The following is a 20,701-nucleotide window of genomic DNA, read 5'->3' as shown; positions in this document are numbered from 1 at the left end:
GATACAAAATTTATAGAGCAATAACATGAATGAAAGAAAAGGAGTACGTATGACAATATGATTTGTGGACTTAAGATGAAAACTCTAGTTTTATATACATTAGCACCTACCCATTAAGATATTACATTCTGCTGTACTGTTTCCTAACCATACATTTCCTGCCATGCCATCTCTGAACTTGGTCAACAGTACGGGATTGTACAGGAAGTGAAGCACCAGCCTTGCACTCAGGATCACAGTGGTTGGATGAAGATGAGCTTGCATGAAGAGCAAGAACCAGTCAGGCCCCAGAGACGTAAACATTTTCTCCTGATCTCTGACAGAAGCAATTTTTAAAAAAAAGAGAGCATTTAGCTTCGGAGAAGAGACTCGTTTTAAAAATTAAAAAAATAATTCAAGAGAATACCTACTTAGAATTCAGATTAAGGGGACCACAAGACAAGACATCTAACAGTGTCTTCAATAGCAGGTTTCTTAGCCATACTGTCCTTCCAGATACTTGATTTATGACTTCAAATAACAAAAGAAATAAAGAGTAAGATAGATCAGGTTTAGTATTTGTGTGAGACACAAAGTGCACACATCTGGAATATAATTGTTTTAAATAAATTAGAAAAGTCTCACCATCTATTGATGTATCAGAAACTGTTTCGAGTGAAATTAATTTTTCATTCATGGAAGCTGGAGGCAATGTGTAAGTAAGGAATAATCCAATCCTTCAATAGAGAATATTAAATATTTCAATAGTAATTAACCTTCAAATATGTCTCTAATTATACCACTATGTTTCCTTACAATTTATGTCAGACATTTTAACTGGCAGCCAAGAAATAATGTTATCCTTTCAGATCTCACTATACTTGAATTGTTGCCACATTGGCACCGATTTTGACTCCAGGTGGATTCCCCGCTCAGGCCTGAGTTATAACGACAGTCGGGTCTCAGTGATGTCATCGGGCCGCAGCATGCACATGTAAAGAAGGACCCTGTTGGCTCCGGGCGTGTGTCCTTGCTGCCTGCTCAAGGGAGCGGGTTAAATTTGCAGGTGTTGCGATCGTGGCGGCTTTCGGACAGGTAAGAGCCAGGGCGATTTTAACTGCCCACCCGCCAGGTTGCTGCTGAACGAGTAGGGTTAAAATCGCCCCCATTATTGACTCAATTTAACATCAAGAAAAAATTAATTAAAAAATTAACCGCGAATGCTAGATATCTGAAACAAAAAACAGATTTAAAACAAGATATTTTTGTTCTTGGGATGTGGGTGACACTGGTCATGCAGTATTTATTCCCAATCCCTAGGTGCCGTGAGGCCAGTAAGCATGGACCACACAATGTGGGACTGGAGTCACATGTAGGCCAGACTGAGATGGGGTGACAGGTTCCCTTTCCTGACGGACATTAGTGAACCAGTTCCGTTTTTTCAACAATCCAGCAGCTTCCACAAAGGCCCAGCTTGTTTTGAATTCAATTTCTTAATTTGCCATGGTGGGACTGTGAACTCAGGACCTCTACGTTGCTTGCCCAGTGCAATAACCACTCGGCTACTGTACCCTTACTGCAACTGCACAGATCAGTCAGCCTCTGAATGAGAAAATAGATTAATATTCGATGGGAGACCTTTCATCAGAATGGGCCCTACCTGAAACACCATTTGAATCCAACTAGATGCTAGGTATCCATAATTCTCTACTCAGATGAGATAATAACATGCAAAATTCTTAAACACTATTTAAAACACAATTTTGGTATTCCTCTACACATCTTGTGCGTGATAGAAAACAGGGTAAACTTCCGCTGCTCATGGGAATAAGTGAAAAACAAGAATGTGGTAATCCAAAGGGGAAAAAATCCATCAATTGGACCAAAAAAAACCATGGAAAGCATTTGCATTGGGAGCACTATTTCATAAAACCATCCCATAATATATTACCTCAGAAGATCTGTTGTGCTAAAGTATCTTTTCAGCAAGTCTGCAAGGATAGTACACATGACGTGAACCTTTGATCTGGTATTATTTGGGTCATTCAGGAGAAAGACAAGTCTCTGTGCCACCTGAAGTCTATGCATAACTTTGGCGTTTCTGTATCCATCACTGTGGGAGAAACACAAAAACACTGAGGTGACTTTTTTTTTACTACACAAAATAAATTTAAGAACCAAGAGATTCAGATAGTTCTTGGCATGACTCAGCCACTGACTGATATCACCAAACCCCAACCCATCAGTCAGGAAGCAAATGTATTCCTTAAAGGTTTCTCATAAAGAATTATTGTTTAAGAGACACATCAAAATGATTCATAAAAGTGAACAAAGAGGAAGGAAACATAAAACAAAGTCAATGAGGCAGAAAAAGGGTTAAAAATAAAACTCAATGTTTCACCATTTCTCTGAAGCTCTCCCCCTCATAATCAGTGAAGCACCAACTTTATCTTTTTGATTTTTTTGTTGCTTTTTTCACCCCAAACGACATCACCCATTTTGATACTCCTCAGCAATCAGAATTGCCTCCCTCAGTCAAGAGGACATCAAGCACTTTGCACGCCTGGTGACGGGCTCTGTCGGGTCCTTTGTGGAGCAACTCTCTTCTGACTTTTTTGGGGAGCCAGCCATACCCCAGAGAGCTGTCAAACCCCCCAAACAAAGCGTGTTCCCAACACGTGTGCAGCAGGCGGACGAGCCCAATGTACCAACGCATTCCTCTGTAAGCTACGTGTTCAATGACTTCATAAAATATATACATGTTTAGCTTAAAGAAAATTAATAAAAGAAATATAACTCTCACTCGTGTCATGCTTCCAATGGAATGCCATGTTTTATTGGCTGACTAAGATATAATATTTTTTCTTTCACATGACAGCTGTTGATGATTCAGCAATTGCCATTTACACCTCATCTAGAGTCATCTTTTGTTTCTTAACTTGTCCCATTACCATCTCCTTTTGCTTTGTACTATCATCCCTTTTGTCTTTTAATCTCTCCTGCCTTCCACCCTATCACAGACCTTCCCTTTGTTCTTTCCTCCCCTCCCCCCTTTCCCTGCCCCTACACTTGCTTAAAAACCTGTTACATCTCCAACTTTTTCCAGTTCTGACGAAGGGTCATCGACCTGAAACGTTAACTCTGTTTCTTTCTCCATGATGCTGCCTGACCTGCTGAGTGTTTCCAGCATTTTCTGTTGTTATTTAAGATATAACATTGACTCTTCAATTGGAAAAACTCCAATTTGTCAGTGTGGGCTCTCAGATCAGGTTCAGAACATTCTCAAACACTCCGCAACAGAGCTTGGGTTTGTTGGCTTGGTCGTGTGTACTGAAAAAGCAATGCATGTTCTATGGTGGGGGAGCTTCCTCCTTACTGTGAAACTGATTGGCAGATGTCTGATAGGTAACTGAGTGCTATTGAATACTCCCTTGAAACAGAATTATAATTGGCCATTAACAGAGAACTTTTTAGAATCATTAATTGGCTGCAGATTATCAGTACTAATAATTTTTCCAGACTATTATTTTGATTTCCTCAAAACAAGTGGGTTTGCCTAACAGAAAATAGTCCGCTTGATCAGCATCCCATCTACTGGTTTAAATATCCACTCCCTCCACCATCAGCACACCGTGGCTGCAGTGTGTGCTATCTATAGGATGCACTGCAGCAACTTGCCAAGGCTTCTTTGGCAGCAACTCCTAAACCTGTGACCTCCACCACCTAGAAGGACAAAGGCAGCAAGTGCAAGGGAACACCATCACCTCCAAATTCCCCTCCAAGCCACATATCATCACCTCCAATTTCTCCTCCAAGTCACACACCATCCTGACCTGGACATATATCGCCGCTCCTTCATCGTCACTGGGTCAAAATCCTGGATGTTCCTACCTCAGCACTGTGGGAGTACCTTCACCATGCGGACTGCAGCGGTTCAAGAAGGTGGCTCACCACCACCTTCTCACTAGGGATGGGGTAATAAATGCTGGCCTTGCCAGCAATGATCACATCCCAAGAATAAATGTTAATAAAAGAACCTTGGAGAAGTAGTAGGTAGTTGAATAGCAGCATTATCTGGCAGGATTCGTGCTTCATCAGCCCTTCTACAAAGCCACTCCCAGTTGGAGAGATATGACATAATTATATTGATTTAGAAAATGCAAACAGCAATATTTTCCCGTTCAAAAATAAATTATGGATTTAATCATTTTCATGTTTTGTACATATGCACATAATCAATCAGTGATTCGCTTTCTCCATCGCCCCTGAAAGTAATACAAATGTAAATACTTAAATTAAATTAACTAACAATCAGATTGCAATGATTCCTGATGTGTGTGCCGTTACCTGCTTTTGAGAAGTTCCACAAAATGGTTAAGGAGCAGCAGATCAAGCTTCTCTGGAGCATTCAGCCAAATCTTAAAAAATGAAAGTATTCCATTAATGACAATGAGAAACCAGCTTAACGTGCTATGGACATAAACTGTCCCTAAAATGTGTGCACTATTGTACTGAGAGGATTAATCTGCAGGAAGTTCAAGACAAAAAGGGTGCTACAAATGCATGCAGAAATCGGAGCTGAAATCGGTGTTTGGCGGTAACACAAAATGGGTGATAGCCAATCCTCACAGCTACAACTCTTCAGTGCCCCTGGAGTAAGAAAATCAGCCAAAGGTTCAGTCCTGAAGACTATCCAGTGACTCCTGCTTCAAAATGTGTGTGTGTGTGGATCCCAGATGTGAACAGGATCAATCTCAGCCGTGGTGGCCTTTACACTTGATCAGCCTAACAACACTTATTGACGAGCCTTAGATGTGAATGTTTTCAAAGTCCACTTACCTCAAAATCACAGAGGAGGTCTCTGAAGGCACAGTCGTTCTGAATGGTTGAGGTTCCTCGGCCCAGCTCCACAGTTCCGACTATAGTCAGTATAAGTTGAAAAATCCTGGCGTTTAACAGTCGGACCTTCTTTTTCAGCAGCAGTGCTAAAAGCTATATGGAATATGAAGAGTTCAGTGTGACATGCATTACAGCAATGGACAGGTTGTAAACTAACTGCACAATTTGGCAGTTAGAGGTCATTAGCAGCTAAACAAAATTGGCGTAGTTCACAAATGAAACTGGAGCTTGCACTTACAATCTACTCTTAATTCAAATTATCTGACGATTCAAAACTCTTTTTAGCAGTAACTCCCCGCCTTCCTCTTTTGTTTCTTAATTCAAATTATTGGATCATTCAAATTTTTATTTTAAAAAAAAACCTTTGAATTATCAGGAGCAGGTTGGATGGCGTTTTGTAATAATTTCTATAACCTTTTTTGAACTAAATATTTTAGCATATATAGAATGTTTTGATTTTTATAACTAAAAGAATTTAAATACCCATTGATTTATTGTAACAAATAAGTTCCTCTGGGACAACATTCCTGGACCATTATGTGACATCAATAAGTGTAAGATACAGAGATTGCAGCACAGCAGATTTTTTTCTTAAATGTATTCATTCACGGGATGTGGGCGTCGCTGGCAAGGCTGGCATTTATTGCCCATCCCTAATTGCCCTTGAGAAGGTGGTGGTGAGCCACTTTCTTGAACCGCTGCAGTCTGTGTGGTGAAGAGACTCCCAACAGTGCTGACTTTGTTGTAGTGGTTTGGTACAACTGAGTGGCTTGCTGGGCCATTTCAGAGGGCAGTTAAGAGTCAACCACATTGCTGTGGGTCTGGAGTCACATATAGGCCAGACCGGGTAAGGGCAGCAGATTTCCTTCCCTAAAAGGGCATTAGTGAACCAGATGGGTTTTTACAACAATCCGGTAGTTTTATGGTCACCATTACTGATACTAGCTTTTTCTTCCAGATTTATTTAATTCACTGAATTTAAATTCCCCAGCTGCCATGGTGGGATTTGAACTCACGTCTCCAGATCGTTAGTGCAGGCCTCTGATCCCGAGACATGAGTTCAAATCCCACCACGGCAGCTGGGGAATTTAAATTCAGTGAATTAAATAAATCTGGAATAAAAAAGCCAGTGTCAGTAATGGTGACCATAAAATAACCGGATTGTCGTAAAAACCCATCTGGTTTACTAATGTCCTTGGGAAGGCAATCTGCCGTCTTTACCCGGTCTGGACTATATGTGACTCCAGACCCACAGCAACGTGGTTGACCCTTAACTGCCCTCTGAAATGGCCCAGCAAGCCACTCAGTTGTCACCACCACCTTCTCAAGGGCAATTAGGGATGGGCAATAAATGCTGGCTTTGCCGGCGACATCCGCAGCCCATGAATGAATTAAAAAAATTATGATATAAGTCAGCAACTGCAACAACACTTTACCTTCTGTGTTCCGTGCCCCCAGCCCCGCCTCCCCCATCCCCCCACCCCCTTCCCGCCCCCCCCCTCCCTCTGCCTCCCCCCTCCCGCCCCCCCTCCCTCCGCCTCCCCCCCTCCCTCCCCCCCATCCCCCCTTCCCCCCCCTTCCCCCACCCCTCCCCCAATCTCTACCTCGCCACAGAACCTCCTGGGCTTTGCCTTATATACCCAATTCCCACTCCCAGAGGTGGGAGGAGCTTCCCACAGGCCAGTCCCTCAGGATCGTTACAATAGGTAAGTAACTAGGGGTTTGGAATTATTACCTCGCATTGCCTATGTGTAGTGGCTACACTGAGTCTTGAGTTTAAAACTGAGTAACTAAAGTAAATAACTTAACAACTTCCAACATTCTTTAGCTTGTGTAATCGAAGGCAATGATTCAGAGTTGGATCCTGTCTTCGTTTTACCAGCAACCTGGCTTTATTCTTTTCAGTTTTAGGTTAAAAAGAGACAAGATCCTTAAGTCATTCTTTGACTTGTCTTCTATAGAGTATAATTCTTGTCCAAAATACTTACATTATGCAAGCAATCTGATACCAGAATATTTCCAATGCTTTGCACAGTTAAAAATCAACTGATACTTATAGTCAAATATCTAACAGACCTCTTGAAATTTTATAAACTTCGAGGATCAATTGCATTTATCAGAGTTCCAGAAACTCTGGCTACCAATATACTTCTAATCATCTCGAAGTTGGTCACTTTACCCTGTAGCCTTTAATGCGGTGCATCTCTTTTTCACACAGTGTACTGCTGTTCAGAGCAGAAATCAGAACCTTAACAGCTGCATACATTTCATGGTCATCAGACGCCATGGCAACCAAGCTTAATATCACAGCAGGACCACCGACGAACTGCAAACAGTTGGCAGCAGGATTTGAAAAAAATGTTCTGACTCCTAAAGGATAAATCACGGCAGTTGAATGTTCACATGGTACGATCTTCAAACCAAAATTATAAACACAATGCTACACAGAGGTCAATCCTTTACTTGTGTTTCAAAAGGAATCAGACATGGAATAAAACTCATAATAAGTAGAGGAGCTGTTTAGATCTTTCTGCTACTGCCTTTCGATCATGTTTTCGCCTTGATCAGCTAAAGCTGTGTGGGCCATGAGCATTCTCATGGTTTCTGCCAATGCTTCTCAGTGACGGTCTGAAGGCAGATGTGTTTCTATAGGGTGCAACCAGCTTTTCTTATCCTGATCCAGTGGGGAACAGATCCACCAAAGGAAGACACTTTCAAAAGTTTATCTGGGTTCAAACCAGGTTTCTCTAGGATATTAGACTATAGGCAAAGATGGTTACCGAGCCAATAGACAATGTCAAGTTGTAACAATTTGATTTTTGAAGATGCTCCAGGCTTGAAAAAGGACTTGCATTTGCACAGCACATTTCCCACATTACAACAGTGACTACACTTCAAAAGTACTTCATTGCTTGTAAAGCGCATCGGGACGTCCTGAGGTTGTGAACGGCGCTATATAAATGCAAGTCTTTCTTTCTTCATGCTGTTGCTCAGTGGGTAGCACACTCGCCTCGGAGTCAGAAGGTCGTGGGCTTCAAGTCCTACTCCAGGGATTTGAGCACATAAATCTAGGCTGACACTCCAGTGCAGTGCTGAGGGAGGGCTGCACTGTTGGAGGTGCCATCTTTTGGATGAGACATTAAACCGAGGCCCCGTCTGCTCTCTCAGGTGGACGTAAAAGATCCCATGGCACTATCGCGAAGAAGAGCAGGGGAGTTATCCCCGGTATCCTGGCCAATACTTATCCCTCGACCAACGTAACAAAAACAGATTATCTGGTCATTATCTCCTTGCTGTTTCTGGGAGCTTGCTGTGCACAAATTGGCTGCCGCGTTTCCCACATTACAACAGTGACTACACTTCAAAAGTACTTCATTGGCTGTAAAGTGCTTTGAGACATCCGGTGGTCATGAAAGGCACTATATAAATGCAAATCTTTCTTTCTTTTTATGTCCAAAGCACTTTATAAAAAAATAATTATAATTTTTTTCTGAAGTGCACATAGCAAGGTCCTTCAAACAAAAAAAATGAATAAAAGACCAAATAATGTGGTTTTGGTTGGGGGTTAAGTGTTGGTCTGGGAACCAGAAGAACTCCCTGCTCTTATTCAAATAGTACCGTGGGACATTTTACATCCACGTGAGCAGGCAGGCAGGGCCTCGGTTTAACGCCTCATCCGAAAGCCATCACCTGTGAAAACACAACACTCTCTCAGTTCTGCACTGAAGCACCAGCATGCTGAAGTCCTAGGGTGGGGCGTGAACACACAACTTTCTGACTCAGAGGCAAGATACCATTGAGCCAAGCTGGCACTGCAGTGCAATATAACTGGAAACCTTAATATTAAACGTGCTATAAATTGGTATGTGCCGGGTAAAGTATTGATATATTTTGTTTTTTTTAATTAAAGGACTTACTCAAAAGGGAATAGACGGCAGTATAATTGCCGCAATAAAAAAAAACCTTTTGAAAATATTTCATCAGAAAGGCCTAAAAGGTCCTGATGACTTGTTTAGAACAGAATGTGGTCACAGTATGGGGTAAATAATGATACAGAAATTAGGCAGGGCAATTTGTCCAGGACCTCAGCCTTTAGTAGGTCTGCTCGTTACAAAGTGCACCAAGGGACATTTTTAGGCTCCATTCAGTCGTGCAGGGCAGATAGGGCTTTGGTTTGTCGCTTCCTTCAAAAGACAAAGGGAACAATTTCCAAGGACTAATTACAGCAATCAAATAAATAACGAGGATTATCTTCAAAATGATTCCCTTATCAATCTCCGTGAGCTCTCGGGCTCTTGTCAATCCTTTAGCAATACTTCTACACCGAACCATTTGTTAATCCCTTGTATCCATTCTGATGGTAATAGTGGCGGCATACAGCCAGAGCGACAAAGATATTCCCAGCAAACTGCCATACCGAAAGATATTTACCAATACAAAAATGTCCTTTAGTGGCACTTGCTAAAAGTTACAATTTTCAGACATGCTTGGCTCTCCCCAAACATGATGCAAATATAAATGCAACATTGTAACTGCTCAGACAATGAAGTAATGAAACAGCATTTTCTTTTAAAGTTATAATTGGATGAAAAGACATAGGTCGTAATTTTAAAATAGAAAAGGATTGCATTTATATATTCACGACCTCAGGATATCCCAAAGTGCTTTACTGCCAGTGAAGTACTTTTGAAGTGTAGTCACTGTTGTAATGTTGTAATGTAGGAAACGCGGCAGCCAATTTGCGCACAGCAAGCTCCCACAAACAGCAATGAGAACTCCCCTGCTCTTTTTCGAATAGTGCCTTGGGATCTCTTACGTCCACCCGAGAGGGCAGACGGGGCCTCGGTTAAACGTCTCATCTGAACGACGTCACCTCCGACAGTGCAGCACTCCCTCAGCCCTGCACTGAAGTGTCAGCCTGGGTTTTTGGGCTCTAGTCTCTGGAGTGGGACTTGAACCCACAAAGTTCTGACTCAGAGGCGAGAGAGTGCTACCCACTGAGCCAAGTTTAACCACAACATGGGTTAAAAAAAATTACAGTAGACGTCTCCCATGGCTTGGCACTGAACGGCAATGATCAGATGGTCCCAAGTTCGATTCCTGGTATGTGCTGAATGAACCAAACTCCGCTGGAGTGAGAGTGAGGGTGCTCCTATTGGCCTCAGTATTTCTGGTCCACTTTAGACTGCTACCCAATGAGACGTGCTGGAAAGTGCACGTGTGTAGTGATCGGATGAGGACAGGCTGCATCTCAGCTCATACCTGAAGAATGTCCACTTGGTATATGTGGAACCACACACGCCCCAGCTGGACTCAACATTTTCGGGGCAGAAGGGGGGAGGGAAAAGGCCCTTCCTTGAGCTGTGCGAGCTGGGTTGGATGTAAATAATAGTGGACAACATCCCAGCTAAATAATCAAAAGTTATTTCTAAATGTACTATCAATCTGTCATTGTTGCACCGTACATTTCTTTTTAGGCATTAATATGATTTAATGTTTCTTACCAAAGAAGCTTGCAAGTGGTGCCCCAATTGTTCGGGCTGGACCTGGGAGATGGCTGGCAGTATTTTGTGCCAGAACAATGGGCATTGTGTCATCTCGAGACGAAATTCCCAACTGCACCAAGCCAAAGGAGGAAAAAAACACCACATCAATACCAGAAAATTGGAAACATTTCAGTACCTCTTCAGTCCTTGATATCAGAGAGTAGAATCAAAATTTTTCTGCGGATCTAATGCTGTTACACTGCTTATTTCAACACACTTGACCTTGACGGTGAGCAGAGAGAGGCAGTTAATCTATCTGTTGCCATTACTTTGGGATGAGGAAAGGCAAAGCTCCACGCGTGTACGCCCAAACTACAACAACAACAGCTTGCATTTATGTAGCGCCTTTAACGCGGTGAAACGTCCCAAGGCGCTTCACAGGAGCGATTATCAGACAAAGTTTGACACCGAGCCACATATGGAGATATTAGGTAAGCTTGGTCAAAGAGGTAAGTTTTCAGGAGCCTCTTAAAGGTGGAGAGGCGGAGAGGTTTAGGGAGGGAATTCCAGAGCTTCGGGCCTCGGCAGCTGAAGGCACGGCCGGCCAATGGTGGAGCGATTAAAATCGGGGACGCGCAAGAGGCCAGAATTGGAGGAGCGCAGAGATCTCGGAGGGTTGCAGGGTTTTCCTTTCCAACCAGCTTCTGAACGGCAAAGAGAGTTTCAATAAGTAAAAAGAGCTAATGGGATATTCAGTCCTTTTTAGTCTTTAAAAGGTGAACAATGGTAAAGGCAACATAGCTGCTGGCAAGATCAAACCATAGGCACTTACAGCACAGAAAGAGACTGTGCCGGCTTTTTGTAAGAGCAATCCAAAACTAATCCCACTGCCCTACTCTCTCCCCATATCACTGCCTCTTCCTCTACTTCAAATATTGATCTAATTCTTCATTAAAAGATGCAGCAGTCTTTGCCTCAACTATTCCCTGTGGCAAAGCATTCCAAACTCCAACATGCGCAACAACTCTATCAAGAAATTCCTCCTAATGCTTTTTCTCACTCTCTCAGCGACAATTTTAAATTGACGACACCTCAATCAGAGAAAATAGTCTTTTCCTATTTAGCCTGTCTCATCAAAATTTAAAAAATACCTCTGTTAAATCTTCCCTTAGCCTTCTCTGCTCCAGTGGAACTAGTCCCTGGCCCACTTATCAGTTTTCTAAATCACCGTCACATGAGTTGCCGCAGTACAATTTTTAAAGATTTGAATTTAATAACCGTAGGATAGTTTGCAAAACAAATTAGCGAACATACCTCACTTGATATTAATCGGCTGTCCACTTCATTGTAATTATTTCTTATATCTGTAACAGTCATCACTGTTGATGACACTACATTGATACCAAGGGATACCTTCTCTTCTGCCACAAGCACTAAAGGCACCGACTTGTTGGTCAAACCATTCCCTATAATATAAGAAATTATTATTTTTTAAACAAAAGAGAATGAAGGGATTCCAGTTAGAGAAAGAAGTAGAGCTGAATTTTTGGGAGTCCCTTCTATCATCAACTTACCTGGCAAATAAACAGACTGAAAGTTTCCTAAATAGTTTGGTCCCAATTGATAAATGACTTCAACAGTTCCTGAAGAAGTCAACTCTTCAAATAGGTAAGTTGGGCCGAGACGCCAAACTAAAGAGGACCTCTGCTTCCAGATCTGGGGCGTTCCAATAATCCCATGAACATCGATGACAGCTGATGAATCCAAGGAAACGTACATTCCTGGAAAGGTCTGAATGTACTGTATCTGTTAACGGTAAGGCAGAATTACTGTGAATAACTCATGATACGCTACAATATTTCATTGCATTACGCAAAACATTATCTTCTAGTTCAACAACAGAAAATGCTGGAAAAACTCAGCAGGCCAGTCAGCTTCCGTGGAGAGAGAAACAGAGTTAACATTTCAGGTCGAAGACCTTTCGTCAGGACTGGAAAAAAGCAGGAAAAGGAACAGATTTTAAAGCAAGTTTAGGGGCTGGGAAATGGGGGAGGGGATGAAAGAACAAAAGGGAAGGTCTGTGATAGGATAGAAGGCAGAAGAAGTAAAGAGGCATTAAGAGATATTCAAGGCAAGAGGAGATGGTAATGGGACAGGTTAATTCAATTCAATTCAATTCAATTTTTTATTTGTCATATATGCAGCAGACGTGTGTACTGCACAATGAAATGTTGATTTTTACGAGTCCTCCCAACATTGGAATAAATATGGCATAACAATGATAAAATACTAATAGAAATACAGTAATAATAAATAAAACAACAGTAATAAATAAATAATAATAAATTATACGTTCATGTGTCTTATGGCCTGGGGGTAGAAGCTGTTTTGAAACCTGCTGGTACGAGACCGTATGCTTCGGTATCTCTTACTGGACGGGAGCAGGGCGAAGAGTTGTGGCTGGGGTGGCTCGCGTCTTTAATGATTCTCAGGGCCTTCCCCCGGCACCTCTCGGGGTAGATATCCTGCACAGCAGGTAGTGCAGCTTTCACCACCATCTGTAGAGCCTTGCGGTCTGTGGCGGTGCAGTTGCCATACCAGTTAGTGATGCAGCCGGACAGGATACTCTCGATGGTGCACCAGTAGAAGTTAGTGAGAATCTGGGGGGCCATTCCAAATTTCTTCAGTCTCCTGAGGAAGAACAGGCGTTGGCATGCCTTCTTCGTTACAAAGGAACAAAGGATGGCTCTAGATGGAGTGTGAATTGCGCTGGCAGAATGAAAGACAGCTGCCACGTGGGAGGGGGGGAAAAAAAGCACAAACAAAAAGTGTGGATAAAAAATATATGTGATAGGGGCCGAGGTTATGATCTGAAATTGTTGAACTCTATATTGAGTCCGGAAGGCTGTAAAGTGCCTAATCGAAAGATGAGGTGCTGTTCCTCGAGCTTACGCTGAGCTTCCGTGGAACAATGCAAGAGCCCGAGGACGGTGAGGTCTGAGTGGGAATGGAGCGGTGAATTAAAGTGACAGGCGACCGGAAGCTCGGGGTCCTCCTTACGGACTGAACGGAGGAGTTCTGCAAAGCGGTCACCCAATCTGCGTTTGGTCTCCCCAATGTAGAGGAGGCCACATCGTGAGCAGCGAATACAGTATACTAGATTGCAAGAAGTACAAGTCAATCGCTGTTTCACCTGGAAGGGGTGTTTGGGGCTTTGGACAGTGGGAAGGGGGAAGGGGGCCTTCTGCCAGCGCAATTCACACTCCATCTAGAACCATCCTTTGTTTCTTAACCTGTCCCATTACCATCTCCTCTTGCCTTGAATATCTCTTAATGCCTCGTTTCTTCTCCTGCCTTCCATCCTATCACAGACCTTCCCTTTTGTTCTTTCATCCCCTCCCCCATTTCCCAGCCCCTAAACTTGCTTTAAAATCTGTTCCTTTTCCTGCTTTTTTCCAGTTCTGACGAAAGGTCTTCGACCTGAAAAGTTAACTCTGTTTCTCTCTCCACGGATGCAGCCTGGCCTGCTGAGTTTTTCCAGCATTTTCTGTTGTTGTTTCAGATTTCCAGCATCCGCAGTATTTTGCTATTATCTTCTAGTTTCTTGATTTCCTGAATCCCATGACTGTAATTATGATTCTCTATTAGGTTGATGATGGAGAAAATCCCTTGCTTATGGTGGGGCCTTTATTCATATTACCTCAATTTGGAACACCATCTATAAATATAAAATACATGTGTACATTGGTATTTAACTAACAAGAGTTCTTTGATGATTTTCCTCTTCAAAACAAGCATCCCTATACAAATTATTAAAAATGTTGTATAGGGTGTGCAATTCCTGTCCACAAACCCCACTGTCTGTTCAAGCAGGTGACTGGCATCAGATGGGGCAATTCCGTAAAGGTGTCTAAAAGTAAGGAAAAGGATTTTGAAACTGATTTGTGGAGCCTGGCGAGAACTAAGATGATGGAAATTTTGAGGTTTTGAGCGTTTTGAATACCAGAGAGAGGTACTCTGTAAAATGATCCCTCTCCAAACCGCCACTTTTTTAATAACAGAACACTCCACAAAGGAAACAATAAGTGATTTCTTCTTTCAACATTAAAATATATATGAATGCAGTGGAAACTGTGCATTGGTAAAATTATATCCATACAAAATTAAAAGCCACATGATCCACCTTGGCTGTTCCTATGACTTTTCCATTTAAGTATGCCAACACAGTGCTGTTTCTTCGAGCGTCCTTGCTCAGCACCACGGTTAAGTGGTGCCACTGACCAACAAGTAAGTACTTGGAGACGTTGAACTCAACCGAGGTTAGCGCAGAAGACTGCTGGGTCTGGCTCGAATCATTCCAATCTAGAGTGCACATTAACAAGAAGAAGAAATATTCAGGTGGTCGTATTAACACTGATGTAAGAAAACTACTAGGCACTTGGTCTAAGCGTTAAACAAAGCTTTAATCAACTGTTTTACAACATGGAGGTCTTGTTGTGTCCTTCACTAGTTCATGTTAAGAATGTCCTGCGCAAGCTGGGCCCGTGCCTGAGTATTTATACTCTCCCTGGACAGCGCCACCCATAGGCTGCTCAGTATTATTTCATAAGCCTTTCTTTCATGAATGACTGATTCATGTCAAACACATTCCGTAGAGTTCAAGTAAATGTCGACGCCTACAGCTTGGGTCATTTCTCTTCTGCCTGCTACCTACTTGCTTTTTAAACCATCCTGTACCATGTCGTGTTGGGGGTTGTGGAAAACCAACATGCTGAGCCTCAGCCGGGCCGTTGGAAAGAGGCTGTGGTGTGAAGGCCGTAGCTTTCTCCAGGGGGAGAGAGGGGAAACTGGAATATAAACCTCCGTGAAGCAAGCTGAAGAACACCATTAGCAGAGAGTGCTCAAAGCGGGCTGGCTGGTCTTCCTCCGGGTCAGGGATCAGGGATACTTAAGAATGGGAGAAATTCCAAAATAACAAATACAGACGGTGGGGTAAACCTTGAGCGTTCCCAATCCAAACCACAACTAAAATGGAGGCAATGATGGAATGTTGCAGTGACTCGTAGCAAGGGAAGATCTCATAGCAGAGTCCCGTGCCGTCGTGACACCTCTGAATATCTGGCTACAAAGACTTGGTGGCTTGGAGTCACCAACTTGGGCACAAGAATGGCCAAGCAGGACTGAAATGCTGTCAGACCCAATGTTGCCGACAGGTAGGTAATGAGTGTCTAATATTCCCTATCAGAGGTAAGTTAGTGCCGTTTCCCTCCATGTTGCAAAACAATATCTATTATCACCTTAAGCTGAGGGCCGCCACTCCAGGTTAGCTTCCTCATGGAGCCTCCCACTGCCTCAGCTGCGTTCAAGCCCCGTTTCCCCGTCATTTCAAATGCCCGTGCAAGTGCACACTTCTGCACACCTCCTGTGAGAGAGGCACGCTTTCTTTTTTTGGGGGAGCATTGTATTGATTCGTTTAAGTTGTTTTTTTTTATTACCATACTGCTACTTAGGCACCGCTGAAGTTCGTTAGTTCTACTGTGCATTACACTAATCCCACCAGTCACAAACAGCATCAATTACTTGAGCAGAAAAGGTCAATAAAAGGACAGGTGCCCTGCAGGTTCGACAGAAGTCGGTGAGGCTCCGCAATTCAACACACAATCATCATGTTTCCTTCAGTATCTTCATAGAAGCTTCCTATAATGGCAACATATACAGTAATCAAAGAAATTCTTTAATGCTACAGGTAGACTATCCTTTATCCGCACTTCTGAAAACCGAAAACCTCTGAAAACCGAAAGTTTTTTTGTGGAGCGTAAGTCGTGCGCACGACATAACCCGAGTGGCGCCAAACATGACCCGACGCGGCCGATGCTTTTCTGACCTGATTTGCGGGCCAGCTTAGCGTAGGAGTCAGCCGATATCCGGCTTTCCCACAACTGCCGGCGGCAGTCGAGCCCCAGACCCCCGCTAAGTCAAGGAATTCAGATACAGAGCAGGGGGAGCTGTAAACAGACTGTGAGCGGCAGCACAGAGAAGCAGGAAGGGGAATGAGACACGGAACAGTCGCAAGAGGTAGCCTGAACTTTTAAAATTTATATTAAATACAAATACTAATTACCAAATTAATTTAATGTTCAGAGTTTCCCAATCTCATAATACCTTCTGAAATCCGAAAATTTCCGAAAACCGAAACACAGCTGGTCCCAAGGTTTTCGGATAAGGGATAGTCAACCTGTAATAACTGGCAAAGTAGTTGATTAGCTGGTCATTTATCTCATTGCTGTTTGTGGGATCTTGCTGTGCGCAAATTGGCTGCTGCGTTTCCTACATCACAACAGCGACTACACTTTGAAAGTACTTCATTAGTTGGTAAAGCGCTTTGGGACGTTCTGAGGTGGTGAAAGGCGCTAGATACAGGAAACTCTCAATTTACCAGCACCTAAATAACCGGAAATCTCTTAACCGGCAAAATTCAGGTGTAGGTTCAGGTAAGTTTTACTTCATATTAGTGGCTGTTCCTGGATCTGTGGCTGTGTAATCGGGGCTCCTGCACTTGCTGCTAAGCAACAGGGACGCTTGGTCTGTGGCCGGGGTTCCTGCAGCTGTTGCTAAGCAACAGGGAAGCCTGGATTTGTTGCTGTGTACAGGGCTCTCGTACCCTTTAACTATACCTCTCTGTAATCCGGACTTTTTGATAAACCGGCACCACGCCGGTCCCGTCGGTGCCGGATAAAAAAGAGTTTCCTGTAAATTCGAGTTCTTTCTTTCTTCCTTTGGTGCAATAAGGCCAATGGCAGCTTCATTCCAACACTGCACTGACCACGCTTTGTCCAGAAGTTAAAAAATTCCCATGTCACTTTTCTCCGTGTCAATACACAATTCATTTGTTTGAGGCAGGTATGTTTTATTCCTATTTTAAAATATTGTACTTGCAAGCCAAGATGAGGGTGCAGAGTGCAGAAGTAGGTTCTACTACGTATCATATTATACACCCCTGACCTACTAATCTCACCCGTCTCTCGCCCATGTTGTTAGGTATCATCTTGTGGTGCCGAATTAAGAAATGGAAAATAAACTGAAATCTCTGCACTCATGTTGCCAAAATTCTGAGTAAAATTAAAACCGTAAATTATTTTAAATCCCACCGCCCCCCCCCCCCAAAGACATGATTGCGTGAAATAGAATAATATTGAAATTGGAAAAGTTTAAATATTTCAGGAGGGATACCAATTACTCTATGTCACTTGGTATAATTCTTGCTACAGTAAAGGGATGTCTCTCCCCCTACTGAAAACGTACTGTGCTACTAGAGCAGGGGCAAAAAAGATTTACTAGACTGATACCAGAACTGAGAGGTTAAACCAATCAGGAAAGAGAACATAAGAAATAGGAGCAGGAGTAGGCCATTTGGCCCCTCGAGCCTTCAATAAGATCATGGCTGATCTTCGATATCATCCCAACTTTCCTGCACTATCCCCATATCCCTTGATTCCCTTAATATTAAAAAATCTATCAATCTCTGTCTTGAACTCAACGACTGAGCCTCCACAGCCCTCTGGGGTAGAGAATTCCAAAGATTCACCACCCTCTGAGTGAAGACATTTCTCCTCATCTCAGTCCTAAATGGCCGACCCCTTATTCTGAGACTGTGACCCCTGGTTCTAGACTCTCCAGCCAGGGGAAACATCCTCCCTGCATCTACCCTGTCAAGCCCTGTAAGAATTTTGTATGTTTCAATGAGATCACCTCTCTAAACTTTAGAGAATATAGACCTAGTCTACTCAATCTCTCCTCATAGGACAATCCCCCCATCCCAGGAACCAGTCTGGTGAACCTTCATTGCACTCCTTCTATGGCAAGTATATCCTCCTTTAGTTAAGGAGAACAAAACTGTACACAATACTCCAGGTGTGGTCTATATAATTGCAGTAAGACGTCTTTACTCTTATACTCAAATCCTCTGGTAATAAAGGCCAACAGAGCATTTGCTTTCCTAGTTGCTTGAAGACTGAGGGTTGACCTGATAGAGGTCATCAAGATTACGAAGAGAAGATGTTTACTATTTGCAGGCGAGACCAGAACTAGGGAGTATAAATATAAGATAGTCATTAATAAAACCAATAGGGAATTCAGGAGAAACTTCTTTAACCAGAGAGTGGTCAGAATGTAGAATTTGATACCACGGGAAGTATTTGAGGCGATTAGCATAGATGCATTCAAGGGGAAGCTACATAAGCATGAGGGAGAAAGGAATAGTTGATGGAGTTAGATGAAGAGGGGGTGGGAGGAGGCTCACATGGATCAAAAACACTGGCATGGACCTGTTGGGCCGAATGGCCTGTTTCTGTGTTGTAAATACTTTGTAACTTTGTACACTTCCACGAGCATCAGCCACCATCCAGTATTTCGCTTAGATAGTCCAATGCATCGCGATGAGGAGCAGGAACCCTGGTCCATTAATCCCCTCCTTGGTCCAGGGGCATTGAGGCCTGTTGCAGTTGTGCTCTCACTGCCCCGGTGAGATTAATTAACCTACAACAGACTGCAGATCAAACATGGGATCTTCCTTCACCTAATGGCTCAATTCCACAGTAAGAAAAGCATTCACCAATTGAGCTTAAGGGAAACAGAACTACATGAACTACTAAGAAATAGATCTACACCGATGTACTGTAAGATCAAGTGCAAATTCGCTATTTCTATTGTTCACCATTATAATAAAGTGATAGTACACCATACCCAAGGGTTCAAAGGCCTCCTCTTGTGTGGAAATGACCAAGTGATTCTCTGGCGCTGAAACACTGATTGATAAACAAGTGTAATCTTTCTCCATCTTGGACATGTGACGGAAGAGTGTCAGAAAGCGAATGGGATGGGCATCGAAAGCAGAACTGAAGCTGCTGATCATGAACCATGTGGAGTAAGTGAAGCCAACAGGCGGTGGAAACCCCCGACAACCTGAGAATAAAACGGAAGGCAGGTCAGAAAAGCAGAAGTAAATCAGTAACTGGCTTACGTGCTTGCTCTCTCACTGAAGTTTTGAGCTTATTGAAGCGCCCCCGCGCCGGAAATTGAGTGGTAGTGCCCCAAGCAGGAGACGGGGCGCTACTGGAAGCGCTCCCCCTCCCTCTTGGGGTGCTCCCATTCAATATTGCGGTGCTACATACAACAACAGCGCCACGTGTGTCAGCACATAGCGCCACGGTATTAAAGACCTCTCTCCTCTGAGTAAAGGGGAGGAGCCTAGCGCAGCGCGCATCAGAGCCCTGCTGGACCACCGGGGAGTGGGGTGCCGGCAAAAGTGACCGATCGCGGCTGGCGGGAGGAGGTGAAAGGGGGCAGGTGCTGGCAGGCAGCCCAATAAAAAATGGCGGCCCGGCACCTGCCCTTTAATTGGCGGCGCCGTGGCCACAAACGCGGCCCCCTGACCCTGTCAGACATCGCGAGCCAAGTTTGCGGCCGGGGTGCTGCGCCCAGCGATGACGTCATCACCGGAGGCACAGCCCCGCACGGCGCCACCGCTAACCTCCCGCTGAATTTCGCGGGAGGCATTTGCAGCGCCGCACCCGGGCGCTAGGTGCTTTTGCCCTGTTATAACAGGAGGTGCAAAGCAACCCAATTCTTCCCCTCAAATGTCTTTGTGGGAAATGATTGGACTAAGGAATCTCAGCCGTGCCTATCAGCGCAGTACTAATCACCATCTAAAAAGGGAACAGTTATAAACAAACAAAGCATAGAAATATACTTCTTACCGTCCCCAATCCCACCAACGGTTGGAGATTCTGCATTAATCCCCATCACTGTCGCCAGTGTGGGTAAGAAACAGCACCTGGCAAAATATTCAAAGTGAGATTTAGGTCTGCGTTCAAGAACTGACACCATTGGAGATCATTCTCCCCTTTTAATTAAATTTCATTTTACGATCTTTTCTCTTTAGCTCTCCCTGGGCTACATGCTAGCCCTGCTCTTTCATTCTAAAGAGACAATTCTGCTCTCGTGTCTGCCACTGAAAGACGTGCAAAACCCCAGGAGAGTTACCCTCCCTTCCATCTTGTGGTGAAGTACCTGACTGCCTTGTTACCATAGTAACATCAGGAACATGTTTCATGGGCACAAAGATGCCATCCTCCCTGCCTCTCTGACCTCCTTTAAGACCCTCCTTAAAACCTATCTCTTTGAGCAAGCTTTGCCAAGTTACCACCCAGGGAGAGACGTTGAAAATGACCCCGAATACTAGTTTTCCATCACATGGTGCAGTGTAGACTATCTCCATGATGCACTGCAGCAACTCACCAAGGCTTCTTCAGCAGCACCAAACAAAACTGCGACCTCTC

General features: G+C 43.6%; 1 protein-coding gene across 2 annotated transcripts in view; it reads right to left on the bottom strand.

Moving 5' to 3' along the window:
* Positions 1–20,701, bottom strand: part of wdfy4 (WDFY family member 4) — a 351,018-nt gene that overhangs the window by 249,731 nt on the left and 80,586 nt on the right. For both annotated transcript variants that reach the window (XM_085970369.1, XM_085970368.1), the window contains 13 exons: positions 20,120–20,196; positions 19,107–19,325; positions 14,548–14,726; positions 11,939–12,170; positions 11,679–11,830; positions 10,383–10,494; positions 7,058–7,248; positions 4,819–4,971; positions 4,327–4,397; positions 1,931–2,092; positions 625–716; positions 411–510; positions 111–316 (listed from right to left, as the gene is read on the bottom strand). In XM_085970369.1, the coding sequence (XP_085826495.1) occupies positions 111–316; positions 411–510; positions 625–716; positions 1,931–2,092; positions 4,327–4,397; positions 4,819–4,971; positions 7,058–7,248; positions 10,383–10,494; positions 11,679–11,830; positions 11,939–12,170; positions 14,548–14,726; positions 19,107–19,325; positions 20,120–20,196 (1,946 nt within the window). The remainder of the gene's footprint in view (positions 1–110; positions 317–410; positions 511–624; positions 717–1,930; positions 2,093–4,326; positions 4,398–4,818; positions 4,972–7,057; positions 7,249–10,382; positions 10,495–11,678; positions 11,831–11,938; positions 12,171–14,547; positions 14,727–19,106; positions 19,326–20,119; positions 20,197–20,701) is intronic.

This window comes from Somniosus microcephalus, chromosome 29, assembly GCF_052327205.1.
Source record: "Somniosus microcephalus isolate GS21.2 chromosome 29, FLI_Smic_1.0, whole genome shotgun sequence".
Lineage (NCBI taxonomy): Eukaryota > Metazoa > Chordata > Chondrichthyes > Squaliformes > Somniosidae > Somniosus > Somniosus microcephalus.
This window is presented reverse-complemented; position numbering and strand designations above follow the sequence as displayed.